Source organism: Glycine soja, chromosome 20 (assembly GCF_004193775.1).
Source record: "Glycine soja cultivar W05 chromosome 20, ASM419377v2, whole genome shotgun sequence".
In the NCBI taxonomy this organism is placed as follows: domain Eukaryota; kingdom Viridiplantae; phylum Streptophyta; class Magnoliopsida; order Fabales; family Fabaceae; genus Glycine; species Glycine soja.
Genome location: NC_041021.1, coordinates 41,950,960 through 41,970,825, shown reverse-complemented (window position 1 = coordinate 41,970,825; position 19,866 = coordinate 41,950,960). Strand labels below are relative to the sequence as shown.

General features: G+C 29.8%; 1 protein-coding gene across 3 annotated transcripts; it reads right to left on the bottom strand.

Moving 5' to 3' along the window:
- Positions 1-311: 311 nt before the first annotated feature.
- Positions 312-6,298, bottom strand: LOC114403167 (protein TIFY 4B-like). 3 transcript variants are annotated; one of them, XM_028365951.1, is made up of 9 exons: positions 6,023-6,298; positions 5,651-5,805; positions 5,429-5,577; positions 3,468-3,555; positions 3,220-3,379; positions 2,597-2,656; positions 1,343-1,400; positions 1,015-1,223; positions 312-733 (listed from the first exon to the last, which is right to left on the bottom strand). In XM_028365951.1, exons 1-9 carry the CDS (start codon positions 6,144-6,146, stop codon positions 690-692), a joined length of 1,047 nt encoding a protein of 348 aa, XP_028221752.1. In that variant the 5' UTR covers positions 6,147-6,298; the 3' UTR covers positions 312-689. The 3 variants fall into 3 exon arrangements, with proteins under 3 accessions (XP_028221752.1, XP_028221751.1, XP_028221753.1); XM_028365950.1 differs by having other exon boundaries at positions 1,343-1,406; positions 6,023-6,297; XM_028365952.1 differs by having other exon boundaries at positions 312-722; positions 1,343-1,406; positions 6,023-6,295.
- Between the last annotated feature and the right edge of the window lie 13,568 nt (positions 6,299-19,866).

Here is a 19,866-nt window from a genome sequence, read left to right as displayed (position 1 = left end):
ATTTTGTGGCAGATAAATGTGTAAAATTTCAGAATATCACTTTTTACATCACATGACAATAAATTTAGACATTTATATAATTAATCATATTTTTCCGGTCACAACATATAATATTTTAAATGAAGATATAAATTAAACCAGAATGTTCTAGTCAATTCAAAGGTTGTTTGCGGCCAAAATAAGGTTGGCATTATTGATTATGGCGTAACACATTTATCCTACAAAATATCAGCATTCAATGAAATTACTCAAGTCATTCGTATGCTGAAAGAAAATCAAAACCAGCAACAAGAGAGTAAGCAAACGTAAGAGAAGAGTAAGAGAGTGGTTTGGCTTTGCACAAAAGCTATTAACATTTAACAAGAGGCAGCGCCATGAATTTACATATCATATATTCCTCGGAAAATGGCTGCTCCTGGCTCTACATTTCAACTCATAAAATCTTAAAACTTCAGTAACAGGAAATTCCCGAAGGATGAAATTAGATTACAAAATTGATCAGGTAAGCAGGACACTCCACTATCCTAAACAAAAGAAATTTGCCCAAACAGTTAAAAGATACTAAAATCGACCAGTCTAAGAGCAGTCCAATTCTTGCAGTAGGCTGCTAGACGCTATGGTCTCTTCAGTTATAATACTTTCATCATCTCTCTTCAATCATTCATATACGAGTCCCAACTCTGCATAATCTATCTAGTTAGAGTTTTAGCATTCTTGAACATCTGCAAAGACACTGAGACAACATAAATTTATGACAAAATATTGAAAAATACTTTAGTTACCTAGCATTCAGATTGACCGTTCATCATATTCATTTTAATCACCACCACAAATATTATATGTAAACTAGTCATAAAAGGTAACATCAGTTTACAAGGTTCTCTTAGAAGCAGTTTACAAGGTAACATCAATTATTAATATAATTTTAAAATCTTGTTGAAGGCTAATTATCACATTCTTGTAAGAAAAAATGTGTTTTGTTACTTAGCAGTTGATGAGAAGATTGCAACCAACCTTTGTCATTGAGATCAATGGGAAGGGCAACCTTTAGCTGGTTGTCAGCTGAACCACTAGATACTAGAGGCAGTCTAGGCTGTGGTGGAGAGCTAGTACTGCTACGGCTTGAATTCCCATTTGAGGCATGGACCTTCACTGGAAGGTTCAAATACATCTCGAAGTTAGATGAAGTTATCCCAGTCAATTTCTTGCCTTTCAATCTCCCCCTAACATAGAAGGCAGATTAAGAGAATAATTCAGCGGGCTATCACTAAAAGTATATACACTTGTAACACAATGGCTGGAATACATGTCTATAAAAATGGCAGTTCAGTACTGCAAATACCTGTCCTTACGCTTTTCAAGATATCGCTGCAATGACACTTTTCTGCTTGCCTGACCCTCTACATCTTATGAAAGCGATATATATATATTATGAATACTTAAGTTGTAACAATTTGATGTATGGAAACTTATTACAATGCTTTAAAAGTTTAAACAACAATTCTCTGTACCTCTTAAAGATAGTTGCAATCTAAGATGAATATTATGCTACCATGTGGGTGCATAAATATATGTCATTAAAGTTGTATATCACTTATTTGATATTTTAACAATTTATTACAACAAAAATCATCCTCTTATACCCGTAATGATAAAGTACAGCCAACCTACAAGATTTTATCATATTCCATTGCATTTAGATTCGCGAAGAACAACAAGTTCTGTTCACCAGATATTTAAGTGGAGCAGGTGCACATTACCTAGATACTAAAATGGCTGGCAATTATGAGCACCAGTAGAGGGGACATAATTGATGAATGATATCAGCACCACTACCCATACATATATGATCAATTTAGAAGTGCACACAACACAGCTGAATCTAGAAATACACTGCAATTCTAATACAACAACAACAACAACAACAACAACGCCTTATCCCACTAGGTGGGGTCGGCTACATGGATCAACTTCCGCCATAATGTTCTATCAAGTACCATACTTCTATCCAAATCATTAAGTTCGAGATCCTTCTTGATAACCTCTCTAATGGTAGCTTTTTTTTTTTGTTTGTGTGCATGCCGGAGGGAGGGGATTTACAGCTAATAGTAGCAATTTTACTAGCAGACATGATGGTAAAGTATACAAGAAGCTCTTGCACTCAAAAGTGGAGCTTACATTCAAAACAAAGGTAGAAAAATTGTGGCATAACATCATAACTCTAGGACAATGGTAGCAATAACAACAAAAGCCTTTTCCCATGGGCTAAATAGATCAAAGAAAGCCATTGTGGTTTATCCAAGAAAGAACCTTAAATCAAGTAGGTGAATTTTGTTTTTCTTAATTCATAAAGACCATGACCTAGTATGCCTAGGAAAAAAACAAAAAAGGACCTCCAAAGACTAACCAAATCAAATGAAAAGAAATGGGGAGGACATATTAAAAGAAATTCAATAAAGGAAGTAGCAAGGGTCCAAATTCAGGCCATTAGTTTATCAGAAATTTCAATTTTCTACTTCAAAATTTTCTGCAAGTTTGCCGTAAAACAGAACAAGTTCTAGCAGACTGAAAATTCCAAATAGTTAATTATACTTACCAGCATCACGAGCTATGCTACCTTTCTCTCTATATTGCAGAGGATATTCCATCATCTTATCTGTAAAATACAATTCAGAACACCAATTATGAAGTTATAAATACCGCAAAAGGTGTACATATGTGGATCTTAACATTAGTTCAAAATTATGCAGGTTATCATGATTTTATCAGGTCAGAGATGTTGTGCCTGTCCATCTTCAAGACACAGACTCAAAAGCTATAATTCTAATATTAGGCATTCAGAGTGAATTTGGTCATAATAATGACTGGACATCCAATTATTTTTCAACTTGCACAGCAACGGAACAACCAGTAGCATGAAAAACTCAACGAACATGACACATGAAATAGTTCAACAAAAAGCAACTATTAGCTTGAACCCTATTTCATGATTTCAAAGCAAGGCAACTTGGCATTGTATCCTCCTTTAAGAAATATATTGAATCAGGATAGTTAAACTAATAAAAAGACTACAATATTTTTCTTCATCTGTTCATCAGATGAAATCATTCCTTGAATTCCAATTTTTTATGCAATGGGCACTGAAGAAGACTCATTCCGTTGCACATCAAAGTACCAATACTTCAGAAAAATTAAGCAATCTTTCAACCCACTTGCTACCTGATTGAGCAACCTGAAGGATTGTTGTATCTACAGGAATGAGGACATCCTTATCCATTGGTAAGTGGCAAGGAGAAGGCCAAACAGCTGCATTTCCATTTGAAGGATCATCTTGAGTAAACTGGACAGGACTCACCGCAAGCTGCATGATTGCTCGTGCCTGCAAATCCAAATACATTGCATTGAAAGGTGAAATCTTATTGGATTTATGGCCAACTATTTATGCAAGAGGATGGATCATTACCAACCTTATCAGGCGAGACTCCATCATAGACATTCACCTTACCACAATAGAAAATTGTCATTTGCCCAAATGATCCACTAGTTGCACACCCTCTGTGATCACATTTGTAAGTAATGTTAAGAGTACAAATGGACAATACATAAAAGAAACACTGGCCAGCAACTAGTCACGTATTTTTAATGCAAAATGTATTGAATCTAAGCTAATTGACATTTTAGGTTACCAGATCGCTCTATTCATAGGGAAAGTAACTATGTAAAGAATGTTTTGAACAGTTAATCACTATCCTAGACTCCTATTTTTGTAAAGAACGGCACAAGGGCAGTTTTTAATTTAAACATGAATATTAGTTAGTTAGACGAGGTTAGTAAGGTAAATAAATAGAAGGATGCAAGGGAAGTGGCTTCATTCTGTTTTGTTATCATCTGGAAAACTGAACATTAGCTCTATTGGAAATGGAAACCCTTCGTCAAGGGGAAACCCTTGGTGGAGATTTAGCTTTCCTTTGCCTTGTTCATTTTTAATCAAGAAATACAATCTTTCTCTTCTTTTCTCTATTTTCTCATCCAGGTTCCTAACACCTAATTATAATACTCATGTCAGCTTTCTTTTCAGCTAGGTATGATTACCACTTGCTGCAACTGAAAGCAAAATTTCCAAGAGATTCCATATCCACATAACATACAATTTCCTACCATATCCATGGCTGAAATCAAGGGTTGTTGGTTATCCACAAATAAACAGGTTCATTTGTTTAGATGCTAGAAATAACAAAACAAGCCTTGACAGAGACCAACACAAATTTATGGATGGAAACTTCACTCTTATTTGTTTGTACTCCTTGAATCTTGAGACTCATGATATTAAACCTAAAATAATCACTTTTACACCTAAGGAACTTCCCTCCTTCCTTTTGATATTTGCCACATATTTAACCTGCATGAACCTTGTCTCCACCTCAATCATGATATCTAAATAGAAAATTTTAAATTAAAGCATGACACAATCGTATAAGGTTGGGCATGAATGGAAAACAAAAACCAACAATTAAATATTAATTAGTCAACAAAAGTGCAAACACAATGCAACAAATATAGAATAACAACAATATTAAAGTTACAGGGATATCTAGATTTGGAAACAGCAGATATTTGCTTCCCATGCGCCAACTGGTTGTTTGGAATTGATAGAAATCCATAGTGCTTCTGGAGGTAGCACTTTCCAATCATCCCCCCCCCCCCCCCCAATGACCATAAACCTTTTTCTAACCTCACTTTAAGCACCAACCCATGATCCCACGACAAACTTCTGTATAGGAAAAAATAAGAATATAAAACGAATTGAGTTTCTCCCATAAGCTAAAAACAACTTATACACTTCAGTTTTTGGAGAAGTTAAATTGTTAAAAGAAAAAGCTTCTATAAAATTTAACATTAGCTTATAGGAGAAGTCCAATTCTTTTTTTTTTCTCCTGAAGAGTTTATGGAAAAATTTATCCAAACAGACCCTTAAGACTAGTTCACCAACAGCTTTTCCTCCACTTAGCCCACCCACATACAATTAATGGATACCAAAAACCCACCGTCCGTATCATCTCCCACCTCACAAAAAATTTTAAGAAACAAAACAATGAGCCAATTTTCCAAGCTAACACCAAAAGCAAACCGTAACGTTTAAAGTTTTAACCACCCAAATCCTCCTATCTAGTCCCTCTAGTCCACAACCTTCACTCTTCACTGAACTCCAAAACACACCTTACCAACCACATTATTTTCTTCCCACAAAGTTTCGAAAGCAACATCAAAGATCCAACTAGCTTGGACGAGATTCCACACCCCAAAACCTTAAAAAAAAATTATTAAAAAAAGAACTATGACGGTCACACAAAAAAAGGCATTAAAAATCATGAAGAGAGAGAGAGAGAGAGAGAGAGAGAGAGAGAGAGAGAGAGAGAAAGAAACAAACTTGGGGCTAGCAACGTTGGTGTTGGTGTCATTAGTTTCCGAAGGTTTTTCCCCAGACGACGCAGGTTTCTGAATGTCTTCAGCAGCATGAAAAGAGGATTCTTCAGGTGGCGGAGCCTTGGGCGGAGGAGGAGGTTCAGTCAAATTCACCTACAACCACGATTCATGAGATAATATTAGAGGCTCCAGAAGCAAAGGTGAAAGGAAGAAGAAAGTAACTCACTTGAGATTGAGGTTGAGGTGGAGGGGGAGGAGCATGACTACGGTGGTGCATGGCGGTAGGAGGAGGAGTATCATCGTCGGAAGGTTCCAGCAGCGCTTTCAGGGAAATGACCTGTTGGATCGCCTGCGATTTGTTCCAGGAAGGCCTGCGCATCCCTGTACGAACACGTGTCTTGGACATTTTAATTACTAATTATTAATTCATTAATATCGTTCTCGTTAAATTTAATTTATAATTAAAAAAACCCGCATCCCGAGCGAGCAAGGGATTAATGTTTTAATTATAATATAATAATGTATCTAGGGGAATGGAGGTTTATCAGGTGCCGGAAATCATGGAGGAGAGAAGAGAGAGAAAGAGAGAGAGAGAGACCTTTTTCTTTGAGGAATCTGCGACAGTCTTCGCGAGTGAGCTGAGAAATGTCATCCTCGGTGAGCTGGTTGAGGGGCTTGTCGAGGATGGATCGGAAGGTGGCGGTGGTGGCACCGCCGTTCATGGCCTCCGATTCCGGCACCCGCTCGTCGGTGGGACCATCAATTTTGTAGAGAGTGTGGTTGTTGTTCAGCGTTTGGGTTGGGGGGAAATGGGGGAAGGCTGGGAGGGCTTTTTTAGGACTTGGGGTGAACCCTAAGCTGCCACGTATGTTTCTGTCTTAATTATTCACAACTAATCTTCCTTCTCTTATCATTATAACTATACGTTTTTATTTTTTTTTATATTTGAGATTTCAGATATCTTAATCTATTTCATCGTAGATTAATGCTATCCAAATGAATTTTACGTAAAAAAAAAAATATATATATATATATAAATTTTTTCATCAAATAAATTATTCCCATAAATATAAATACCTCGAATTGGGTCAACATCATTGCTTAAGCTTTACTTACTGTTTATTTATTTACTTTTATTTCTGCGTGGAAGTTGGCGTCTCTTTGTAATTATTTGTGTGTTGTTGGGGTTGGGGGTTTCTTGGGTGAATAAATTGCCTTTGTCCACTTGCGTTGCTACTTTTCTTCCCTTCACCATTGCACTTTGCAACGGTATGGGCTTCCACTCCCCACACGCATGGCCCTCACAAGGTCTCTCCCCGCATTGACTCCCATCATCTCAATTACTATTACCTTTCTTAAGGTTAAAAAGACTACTTTCTAAGAAATGACGTCTTCATAAAATACATAGTTTTCCTATATTTAATAATTTAATTAATATTCATTTGATCAAAATTAATTTTGTTTTGCCTCCAAATAATCGAATTCATTCTGGATAGATCAATCTAGTTCGACCTAACTACAATGTCAACCTAAAGACTCATGAGAAGTTGAAATCCACAATATATAACCCAATTGCAAGGTAGATTAAATATGTTTACAATAAGAAATTATACCCCAATCAAGAGTAACAACATAACAGGTAAATATTTTCAAATTAGGAGTCTTTAGTCCTATGTACAATTAGGTCATTGCAAGTAATGATAAAAGAGTAATTACTCGCTTTAATTCTTGAATCTGTTATTCGTTGTAACGTTACTTTTTGGATTGAAAGAAATTCATAAAATAGTCTCTGAAACTATATTTTGTTTATCATGTGAGTTCAACCATTAGTTCTCTTTCGTTGAAGTTAGCATTTCGTCGATGTGGTGCATTATATGTGTATGTGACACTTTTTTTTTTTTGATGTAGTACGTGACACTTGTTAGGTACACATGAAAGGAAAAAAAAAAAAAAACTTTTTACTATGCTTACTTCCCAAGGATTACTTTTTTTTTTCATTTTATAGGCATTCTTTGCGTGGTGGAAGATGATTGGTGGATTGCGCATTTGCACGGAGAAAATCAAAGGAAAAAGAAAGCAGAAGACATAATCGCTCCTTCCCAAAAAAAAAAAAGGTAGAAAGAATCCTTAATCCTCTTTCACTAATTCTTATTTTATGTAGGCTATTTGTATTTTGGTTTTTTCTTTTGTGTTTTCATTTATTCACTATAGTTTTAATTTCCCTTCTTCATTATCTAAAGTTAAAATATAAAAAATAAAGTGAGATAAATTCCCACTAAAATTATAATAATTTTTCTTTATAAAATTATTTAATGAAAGAATTCAAAGGTGTTGAGTTTAAGGTAATTAACCTTTGATTTTAATAATAACAATGTATAAAAAATAGTATATTGTTAGGAAAAAAAATTGTAACAAAGAGTGTCATTATCATTACCAATATTCTCGGAACTGGACCGATCATCAAACCAATGAAAATATTAGTTTAAGGATCAATGGTTCAATCGCATCAAAATAATATCAAATCGATTTTAATAAATTTAAATATTTTAATATAATATCCTAATAATATTGAAAAAAAAATAACATAATGTATATAAAATGATGATAATAATAAGTAAATTTCACTTAAAAGTTTCATAAATCATAATATTTATTTAAGAAGAAACATCGTTGTCTTGAAAGCTAAAGAAATAGTTTTAAGCAAAATTGGTTAATTCACCAAATTTTATCGAATTTTCGAATAGTTTAATGAGCTTGAACCGATTTAAGGATATACCAATTTTTTGGAAGCGTTGGATCGAACACGGGATTAGTTTCCAATCCAACCGACTAATCCGATGTGGGTCTCAGCATTACTCTAATTGTAAAAGGTAAAAAAAAAGTTTTTATTTCCACTTATTCATAAAATAACATACTTAAGAGTCATTTATGCTCAAGCATTTTATTATTAAACACAATAAACTTTTCTTTCATTCATTTTCATAAAAAATGTTAAAACATTTCTTATATCAAATGCCAATTTATATTACTCAAGTATTTTTTAATTTATGTAAATAAAACTAAAAATATAACCATGATTAGATAATGAAAAAAAAATCATGTATCTTAGGAAAAAAGAAAAACGTAATAAAATATCTTTATTGTAAATAACAGGAGATCCATTTTACTGGATAAGAATAAACAAAATAAATATTTTTTCAATTTAATAATAAATTATTAAAATAAAATATTGAAATCAAAATATGTGCTCTATATACTTATCAATTTAATATAATGCATGGAAATTTTAAATTTAAATTACAATTTACTAAATTTAAGTAATACTAATTTGGTAAAAAAAATAAGTAACACTAACTAAAATAATTCGAAAATATAAAGAAAATATGGATAGAATACATAATAAATGCATCGACAGTCTAAAAATTTAGTCATGTAACGTGAGTTATAATTCAAAAAAGTTCAGATGTTTATTATGTATTCTTAAGATATTTTTAAGTAAATTAGGGAATTTTTCTTATATCTAGTATTCATATGAGTTTAATAGGAATGTAACTTGAGAGTAAAATTTTACCTTATTGGATAACTTAAAATATGAATAGAATGCATAATAAATAACTAAATTTTATAAAACTATATGATCATATATCTTTATAATAATTGTCTTAAAATTATACCAAAAATAAACTTTAGTTATCCAATAATGTAAAAATTTTACACTCACGATTACATGCATATTAAACTCATATGAACACTGATGTAAGAAAAATTTCCCAATTTACTTAAAATATCTTAAGAAAAAATTAACATTTAAGTGCTAAAATAACACATGCAAGGTCCATCTATTTTTTCTTCCTCTGTACTTCATTGCCATTTGATGCGTGATGAATTCATTAAAGTATTTGGTTACTTTTATATCGGATGCATTTGAGATGAAAAAAAAATTAAAAAATTAATATGAATCTCATGCCTGTATTTTAATTGAAATCGTTTGTTTTATTTTGTCTCTTTTCACTTTCACACTCATTTTATTCTTTTAAATCAAAAATATCCTAAGCATTGGATCTCCTCGGGGCGAGGGAAGGTTTTCAGGTGTACTACTGGTTTCACTGTGTTGTGTTCAATCTTTAATGTCACGTCGTAATCTTCCTTCCTGAGCCTTATGAAGTTTTATGACTTCGTTTTCGTTATCATACTTTTATTTTTTGGCAAACATATTCTTGCAGATTTTTGGTGTAAGATTCGTGTTTGGTTTACTTTATTCAAAAAATCTTTTATTTCTATTAAATTTTTCATAAAATTAAAAAAAAAAAAAAACTATATTTCTCCTCCTTCAAAAAGAATGTATTTCCACATTTCCGTCAATTGGATTGAATTGTAGGATGTTTTACTTTAGTGTCATATTGATCTTGATCCATGCCCTTTACAAGCATTCTATTATAGCTTTGTGTTGATTGAGTTGTTTGACTTCACTTTAGTGCCGCCTGTGGTCTAGATATGTCGTTTTATTTATGCTATTGGTTTTGAGAGAAAATTATATAATCCAATTATTTAGGTTTAGATCAAATTGATTTTTATTTTTTATAAAAAAAAAGTCTACTCGTATTAAAATATGTTGGGAAAGACCAACATTATTTTCTTTTCTATGGACTCCAAATAAGCATTTAGTATAAACAAAAAATAAACAAAAATAAAGAATAAAAGAATAATATTAAGAATTTTTAACATAAAAAATTCTTTCAATGTGAATGGAAAAAATCTCGAGACTAAACCACTAAATATCTTTACTATTAAAAGTAAAATTATAATGACTCTTTCAATATAAGATAATATCTCTCAACCTCACTCAATAAAGATGGTTTACAATTTATTTCAATTCTCACCAAGTATGGTGGAAACTATAACTCTCTTTCTTGCTATTAGTCTTGCTTTGCTTCTCTTCGGATAAGATGATATGGAATGTTCCAACTCTTCACAAGTCCCCCTAGCTATTTATAGGAGGGGGGGTGTGTTAACATAATGAATTGGTAAAATGAGTTCCTAAATTGTATTCATCAATAGGATAAGAATATATACAAGTCATGTGACAGCTATGTTAACAACTATATTAGAAACTAAGAGTTGTACCAAACATATTAACAACAAATTATAGTGAATGAAATATATTAATAGTCCCCCCTCAAGCTGGATCATGAATATCAGTCATGTTTAGCTTGTACAGCAAGGAAAAAAAACAAAAAAAAAAGTGTTTTACTATGTAAATCAGCCAGCTGATCCTTGGATGCAATGGGCATGAGATGAATGGTTTCATTATGTACTTTGTCGCGAATGAGATAAAAGTCTATTTCTATATGCTTAGTGCGCTCATGAAACGTTGGATTTTGAGCTATTTTGATGATTGATTGGTTGTCATAGTATAGAGTAACTGGCAAAGAAGTTTCTTGATGCATATCAGTGAGCAAATAGCTCAACCATTAGAGTTCATAGGCACTGATTGCCAAGACACGATACTTCGCCTCTAATGATGATCTAGAAACGGTAGGTTGCTTCTTTGATTTCCAAGACACAAGAGAGGAATCAAAGAAAATGGAAAAACTAGTGATAGATTTTCTTATTACTGGGCAAGCTGCCCAATCTGGTTCACTAAAACCTCGAAGCTTGAAGTGACTAGCTGAAGAGAGAAAAAGAATTATGTTAATAAGGTGTGACTTCCTTCAAGAGTGAGTAGTGTAGATATCAATAAATGAATTACATTTACAAAACTTTTTATAACTCCAATCTTTACTATCTTAAATGGAGTGTGTAAGTCTCAGGGTTAAAGAAATAAATTCCAAGTCCTAGACTTCTTATACATGTCTTGAAATGTGCTCCTCAATTTCCTATATATTTAAATTTACATATTTACTTGAATGTAAACCAACCTTAGTTATGAAAGAATATATATATATATATAATTATTCCATATCAAAAAACATATTTCATATCTAACTCATAACATATATAGTTTAAAGTATGCACTTAAATTATAAATTAAAGATAATTTTATAATATTTTAAATTAAATTCATCATTTTGACTCACTTTACAAAAATAAATAATTAAATTAATTTTTAAATATAAAAGATTAAATTAAATATAATAAAAAATATATAAAAGATTAAAAGTGTATTTTAACTTAATGTAATACCTGCCTGTAACATTAAAGAGTATGTACTAAAATGCGTGAATTGTTATAATATTTGATACGTGCGTGTTCTTTATTCTTACAACTAAAAAATAACTATATGTATCTAGATGAAGCCTAGCAAGAGATGAAGCATGTAAACGAATAGGAAATGGCGTGTGAATATCAGCTGGCAAAACAGCTCAGCTGCATGCCTTCTGGTTTGGGTACAAAGCTTGAAAGCTTCGTCCATGCAATGACTCCATGTCTCACTGCACAGTGTTGTACTGTTAACAGTTAATATTATTTTATCAGGTGGCTGGTGATGCTGTAATATTTCACAATTAATAATATTGATTATTATTACAGAAGTTAATACTATTTTATCAGGTGGCTGGTGGTTATAGTAGGACAATTATTATTATCATCATCGTGTTCTTAATGTAGGGCAAAAACCTACAACAAACTCGTCTTGTTATTTCTACTTCATGTTAACTCCTTAATTGTTTTAAAAGTATACATTAACACTCTCTTGTATATTACATTAACATTTTTTAATTATTTGAAAAATATTATATTATTATAAGAAATATCATTATAAATATTAAAAAATAAGAAAAACGTGTGTAAACTTTTAGGTGATTAGTGTAATTTATTATAATAAAAAAATAGAAAATAAATTAAAATAAACTTTTTTATAGATGAAAATGAACATATTTTATTTAAATTTTTAAAAACTAAAGCGTATAAATTGATTTTAACTTAGAAAAACTCAATCTATTTTACATTTTCAATTTTTAATAATAGTATAGTTACTAGTTAACTCGTCGGCCAGGTATCACCATGAACTGAAGTATGAACTCCAATGGTCATAAGAAGTAATTATATGATTTACTTTCTTGAAAGGTGTACTTCACCGAGTCTAAAATCAGAAACCCAATGGGCCCATTAGGACCATCACACAGGGCCCGAGTCTACGGACCTTACCCTGTTAACAGAGAACCGAACCCAATGATTTTTCTTTTCAGTTTCATTAAAACAAAAATGAGAACAACAGAGCATTCATTGCATTGCATTGGGTTTTTCGACAAAGCAATCTCAACACCATGGTCCATGCTTAGTGTAACAGTGTCACAATATTTCAACTACTAAATCCAGTTTATTAAATTCGACAGAAACAATACGGTGACAAACTTTAATACCGTGATAAAATAAAATAAAAAGCCGAAAACTCTCACCATGCACGAATTTCATTTCAACGTAATTAGTTACTTAAAAGCAACTTGAATTGTTTCAGTATCCTCAGATTGCCAGCATCACACTAGATTAGTTTTTCTTACACTTTATCAGTGCTGAGTTCGAAATGTCACAGTCTAATCTACTATTTGTGTTCACAGATCTTGCGAAGTGCATAGTAGGATCAGAGGTGTGGAGATCTCACAAGTCGCAACCTACTACAGCAGGTTGCAAGACACTACTACTTCATTGTAGATCACCTAAGTCATTTCTCCACCCTATAAATCGTCTTATTAATAATTATTTTAGTTATTAAATTTATAAATTAGTATCAATCAATTCTAAAAGAAGAAAATATTTTATTTAATTTTTAAACGCGTAAGAAGTATCACAATTATTTCTAGCTGTTAAGTTTTATAAAATAACTTTTGTTATTAAATTGTGATGCTTAAGGATTAATTTATTATTAAGTGTCATACTTTTTATACATGCTAATAGAAAATTACATTTTTTTAATACAAATTTATACATTTAGGAAGCAAAATTTTCATTTACCTTTTTATAAATTTTTTTTTATTGAGAGCAATAATAAATGTTGTTATAAATGACTGGGGTGTTTATTCTCTGTGGTGTGGGTACCCAGTCCAAAATGAATTTATATTCACCCACGTTAGGTTGTATATTGAGATAGAGATAGAGTGAATGGAGAAAAGGGCAGCAATAAAAAATGGCAATAATGATGGGTTAGGGTTAGGGTTAGGGTTAGGGTTCAGGGGCGGTCAGCGAAAAGGTCGAGATGTTGGGCCCGTACGAGACATAACCCCGTCTATACTCCCATACGTACACATTCACACGGGTGCTGTTGCCATCGACCTGCACTCTGCCTCCCTTGTTAACCTTTTCATTTTGGACCTTTCTGCTCTACTTAACATTCATCAATCACTTATCATACCACCATTCATCACTTACAATTTGGATAGCTTCAGATTTTAATTAGATTTTAGATACTTTCCGAGGCGGAGAATGATTGACACGAAATTAATTTTGAGTTTGAGATTTAAATGCCTAATTATATTAGATATTTTAATGAATTTTTACTATCATAATATACGGATTTAATTGATATGACATTCATCGCTAATTTAAATCTTAAATATCCAATTATATTAAATACTTTAAAAGAATTACTGGTTTACAATAATTCTACCTTATTCAAACAATAATTATTTAAGATGTTCTAAGATAGTAAAACATTTTCTTATTAAGTAATTTCTCTGTTTTTCTTCTTCTATGTAATTTAGGATTATAATACATATCAAAAGAAGTACAAAATAATTCATTTTAATTACAATTAATTGTAATTGTTTAATAAATTATTAATCTTCCCTGTTTAATACTATAGCATTTCTTAAATATTATTATCTCTCTCTTTTATAAAAGTATAATTGGAAAAAAATAACAAATAATATCGTGTTGAAGTTTTAAAATGTTACATAATTTGACACCAAAATTTGTTTCAAATTGACGGACAGAAGGATACCAAATTAAAACTACTTTTTTAATTTTATTTTATAGTGTCTGCAACTGCAAACTAGCACATCATTTGGTTGGTTTCCCATGTGCTCAAGCTGCCAAACAATAATTGTTGCATGGTGTAACTATAACTCAGAAATTATTAAACTAGTTTGTATTTTTTTTCCTCCAGAAATATGCACCAATGACATCTCTTATGGGGTTGGTTCAAGAAAGGAAGAAAAAAAAAGAAGCAGAATAATTTTTAGGTTGTTTAATAAAAAAAATGAAGGATGCTTTTTTTTCCTCTTGGTTCGTTTTGTATAAAATAAGAAGAAAATAACATAAATATTTATAATAAAAAAATAAATATGTAAAGAGAAAGATAAATTAGTATTTTCAGTATACAAAATGATCTTTCCAATTCCTTTCCCTCTCAATTGGGAAGGGTGAAAAAAGAGTTGGTCATGCTTAACTTTTATGTTTCCTTTCTTTCTAAAATTCATCAAAGGGAGCAAATCACACTTTCTCATCTAATCATTACTGTTAATATTGTTTTAATATTTTGTACAGTCACTTTTCATTATTTTTACGAGATACATTATCTCAACCTCATAAGTATCATGTAAAATTTTTATTCAAGAGATCTCAATGTCCACAAATTCATTATCGTTATCTTATTTGTCTAAATCAGTCATCATATCAAACTACTCTAGTATCAATTGTTGTGTAATTGAGGAGGTTAAACACTAATAAGATTTACATGGATTAGCCTCAAGTACATCGCATAAGTAAATCTGACATTATACTTCAACTCAAATTTCTAAGACTTAGGTGTATGAGTCTTTACCACACTTATATGATGTTTATCTTTCTCATTTTTATCCAATATAAAACTTCACTTTAAACTCAGATTTATGGGTCTTTACACTCATACTCCAACATTTTACAATTTAAAATCAAACAAAGGAATGATTACATTTTGTGTTTTTGTTTATTATCCCTCTACTACCATTTTATGGATTCAAACACATTGCAAATTAAAGCTGAAAGACTAGTTTTTTTTTTAAAGGTAAAATTACTAAATAGAGTTTTACCTCACATAACAAAATATTTTCTATATCATGGTAAAAATCAAATTCTTATCAAGGTATCCAACTTTTTAAAATTGTGTTAGTATTCATCGGGAGTGTGTATTTCTTTTAAAGTTTAATATAAGTAATTTTGATTTTAAATTGTTGAATGTTCATGACATGACATATATATCTAAATTAATCCCAATCACATATAACTCATTGAAATATGTGTTACACTATATAAAAACTCCTAGTCAAGTTTAAAATAGGACCCTGTTTATACAAGAGAATAAAAACTCCTTTTTTTTAAGATAATTATTATTTTATTTGTATTATATAAAAAGAATTTAATTAGAATATAATAATAATGTACAATTTTATTACAATGATTTAAAAAGTTATATCTTAAGTGATTTGTAATTGTTTTGCATTATAAAAGTTTTCATTGTATTTAATTTTCCTTAAGTAAGGTATTCAAAACTAGTTTCACTGTCTTATAAATATTCTCAACTAAAACAAGATTGCTTTCTATTAAAAATACCAGTGATTTAGATAAAATTGTATATAATGGGAATCAAGCATATGACAAGATGTTATTAATAAGACGCTTATTAACCGAGGTTGTTAAGATATTGGTTAAAAAATTAAAAAAAGAAAGTATTTATTATATAAATTATAGAGAAACGTAAAATTTTTTATGTATAATGTAATTTTTTTACACATACCAATAAAAAATATTTTTAATTTATTAATTAATGTCTCAAGGGCACCAGTTAGCACTGACTATTAATAAAAGCACATAAATTAAGAGCATTTAGTACATTTAATTAAGAGTTTAAGGTGATACACTAACATATATTGTAAAACAATTTTATAATGTCATTTAATTGCATATTATCATTGATATAAATTTTTAAATAATTATTATAAAAGTTAACAATCTTATCATATATGATAGTTTATAGTTGGATGAAAGTAAAAAATTATTTAACACTATCAATGTATATGTATATCATCTTTTCTATGTAATTAAATGCCTTGAATTATATAAAAAAATAAGTATTGAATAATTATATATATATTTTTAAAATATAGCTTTTAATAAATATTTCTAATTTTTATTTCTTTAACTAATGTCCCAAAAAGTGTACTAGGTAATTATATTAGGATTCGTCTAGTGATTAGAGAAATTATGTACTATATATGAGGTATTACCATATTAGATTGGAGGACAGATAAAATTCACTTTAATAATCTTTACATTCAAAAAGATTCATTTTTTTTATTGATATAGATATTTTTGGTGAAAAAAAAAATACACGGTCCAAGATGAAATCTTATTGTCGTTATTGTATAATAATTTTTTTTTACAATAAAACATAGCTGTTATTATTATTATTATGAAGCCAATCATAGCTATTATTAAAAATGCGAGTTTAGCTATAAATTTATAAGCTTGTCAAAATTGCGAACAAGTGACCAACAGCAATCCTGGTCAAATAAATTGGGCTAGTTGGATTATACTTTTGGTCCAAGTCCAACCCGGCAAAAAAAAATATCTTATAAAGTCATGGCTCTGTTAATGCATCTTTGCCTTGTGAACTGGAGACAGCGTCGTCCCATCAACAAAAATGTTTTAATATTTAAATTCAAATTCAAAAATTTAATTTCTGAGTAAATAATGTATACTATATGCATTGAGAGTGTAAAGGTTTTTATACTAAATCGTTATATATAAAAGTTTTGATATTCTTTATAATAATTTTCTTATAATTTATATCAACAATAATTTTTATTTATTGCAGTTAATAAAGCTTACATTGACAATACATATAAATTTAAATTAATTTATAAAATGAGTTTTCTCAAGTCTATCTCATTGTAATATAGATTATGTTTGATAAAATTAGCTCAAAAGTTAATTAGTAGTTAAAAGCTAAAAAATTATTTCATTAAATTATAAGTGTTTAGTAAAATTAGTTGTTGAATTATTTGAAAAGTGTAAAATGATAAAAAAAAACTAATAAAATTATAATTTATTTAAAAATGAAAGAAAATATAAAAAGTTATAAATTAGTGTTTTAAAAAATGTCACTTTAAATAACATTTCAAAAAACACTAGAAATTACTAAAATAACTTATTTACCAAGTAATCAAATAAGTTTTATAGCTAATAAAATAGAACTACTATATCTGATAAGTTTTTCTTTCTAGATTTTAACTCAAATAGAAAGTTTTTGGCAACTCAAATTCTAAGTTAAATTAGGGATATCTTGGTACAAATCAAACAGAAAATAAAAATATTCTATCAGTTAATTTATGTATTTCAATCAAAACGTCCTAAGTTTTGTAATAAGTTGATGCTCGGAATGGTGATCAGAAAATTTATGCTTAGAGGGAAAACCACGCAACCATAAACTGTTTCATTGTTTGGTTTGAATGAGAGAAAAAATAATGAATAAAGAAAATTGTGAGTCTCATTGTGTCAATGTTATGCTCAAAAAGGGAGAGAAAGGTAAGTTGTAGGGAAAAGACCAAATAACTATTATTTTGGACACTTGTTTTTTATTAGGAGTATTATTTTTTATTTACATTTTTTTTTGTTTTTTTACCAACCAAACAAGAAAAAAAAAACTTTATTTCTTATCAAATAATTTACAAAATTATTTTATTTTCCACTCATTGTCTTTTCTTTTCTTTCTTAAACCAATCCTATAATTATAAAAGAATTAAATAAGAAATAAAAATTGAATAAGATTTTCCCATAAGCTAAAAGTAACTTATGGATAAGTAAAAATATTTTTTTTGAGTAGCTAAATGATTTTACCTTATCCATAAAATTCATTTTGAGTTATAGAAAAGGTTTGTTTTATTTTTTCTTCTTATTTAATTCTTTATAATTTCTTATAGAAAAACTTATTCAAACATAGGCTAAATGTGATTAGATAATTCTTATAAGATGTGTTTTAAACTTGTCAAAATAAGGGTTGAGACTTGAGACTACTTAAAGAGACATCAATCATGTCTACGTTGCTTTAAACCATTTGACGTGTTCTTGTATCTGAATTGCGACTATGGTACCTATCTCTAACCTGCAGTGAAACATACATATATTCTATGATAGATAAAATAGGGAGTACAACAATGGACCATTCCAAGTTGGGAGTTTTGATACATGAACCTATGAATTTGTCATCCCATAATCCATGTTAGGATGACTTTATGTTTGCCTAATCTTTATTCTTCTAATTATGTTCTTCCTTGTATTGAGCAATTAGTTAGGAATGAAAATGACATAAGTAAATTTTAGTAAAAAAAGATAATAATTCTCAGGGGTTATACTTTCCATGTTGAGTCTTTTTTAAAAGACTTAAGTGTCAAACGAACATGCATTAACATAAAGTGAATTTTCATTGATTTTGAAATGAGGTAAGTTTATTTACTTCAAAGATTAATCACCAAACACGTAATTAACTGATGAAAAAATGTTTTAGAACAATTAGGAGTCCTAAGCTTTTCCTAGAATTATAAATCTAGAAGAAAAACTTTTTCACCTATAAAATTGGTTAATTCGATGCTTAATGGAAGGGTTTCAATATTAGTATTTGTAGAGAAAAATGTTTCAACAATTATTTTACACTATTTAACTATATACCTATAAAAATTTATTCAAACTTTGTTACCTATATAATTTTTTTTTTTAACTGCAGACACCTGCACCCTTCTTCCCTCACTATTTTATTTATTTCTTATTTTTTTATCATTAAAACTATTTTTAAAGCTTTTTGTACTTTTACTCCTTTCTAGGGGTCAGTGGAACCCACTCTAAAAAAAATGTTCAGACAGTCACAACATTGAAAGAAGAAATATTTAATTTAAAATATTAATAAAGCCTCTATTTGAAACGTGATTTCATTACTATTAAAAAGGAAAAAAAAATATTTTTATTCATATTTCGATAACTTTTTTACCCCTAGCATAGATGTAAAAAAAAAAATCACAGGTAAACTGAATTTTATCTTCATCTTGAATTTGAGCCTTGTAAAAAAAAATAATTAAAGTAAAAAATTTCATTAAAATAATTAATTTAATTTTTTAATAAAATTGCTCATCAATCAAATGATTAACCACCATATAAATAACACAATTTTTTTTACAACATATCAATAAAAACAACATGATTAAAAAAGATGTGAGAGAAAAAATATAAGAAACAGTAGGCTGTTGATTGTTGACATTCATTGTATAAGATAATTTGGCTACTAATCTATCCGTTGATTTTGTTTTGAAAATCGTGTCCCACACATCTAAGATCTAACGCAGAAACAAACAAATCTAAAAGGTGGTTGTGCAATCGACAATGCAGCGTCATTTGTTTCCTCTTTCTTAATCAAGCGTACTTCTGTTTTAGAACAAGGAATCTTTGTTCCTCCCGCCCTAAACTTTATCTTATTTTATT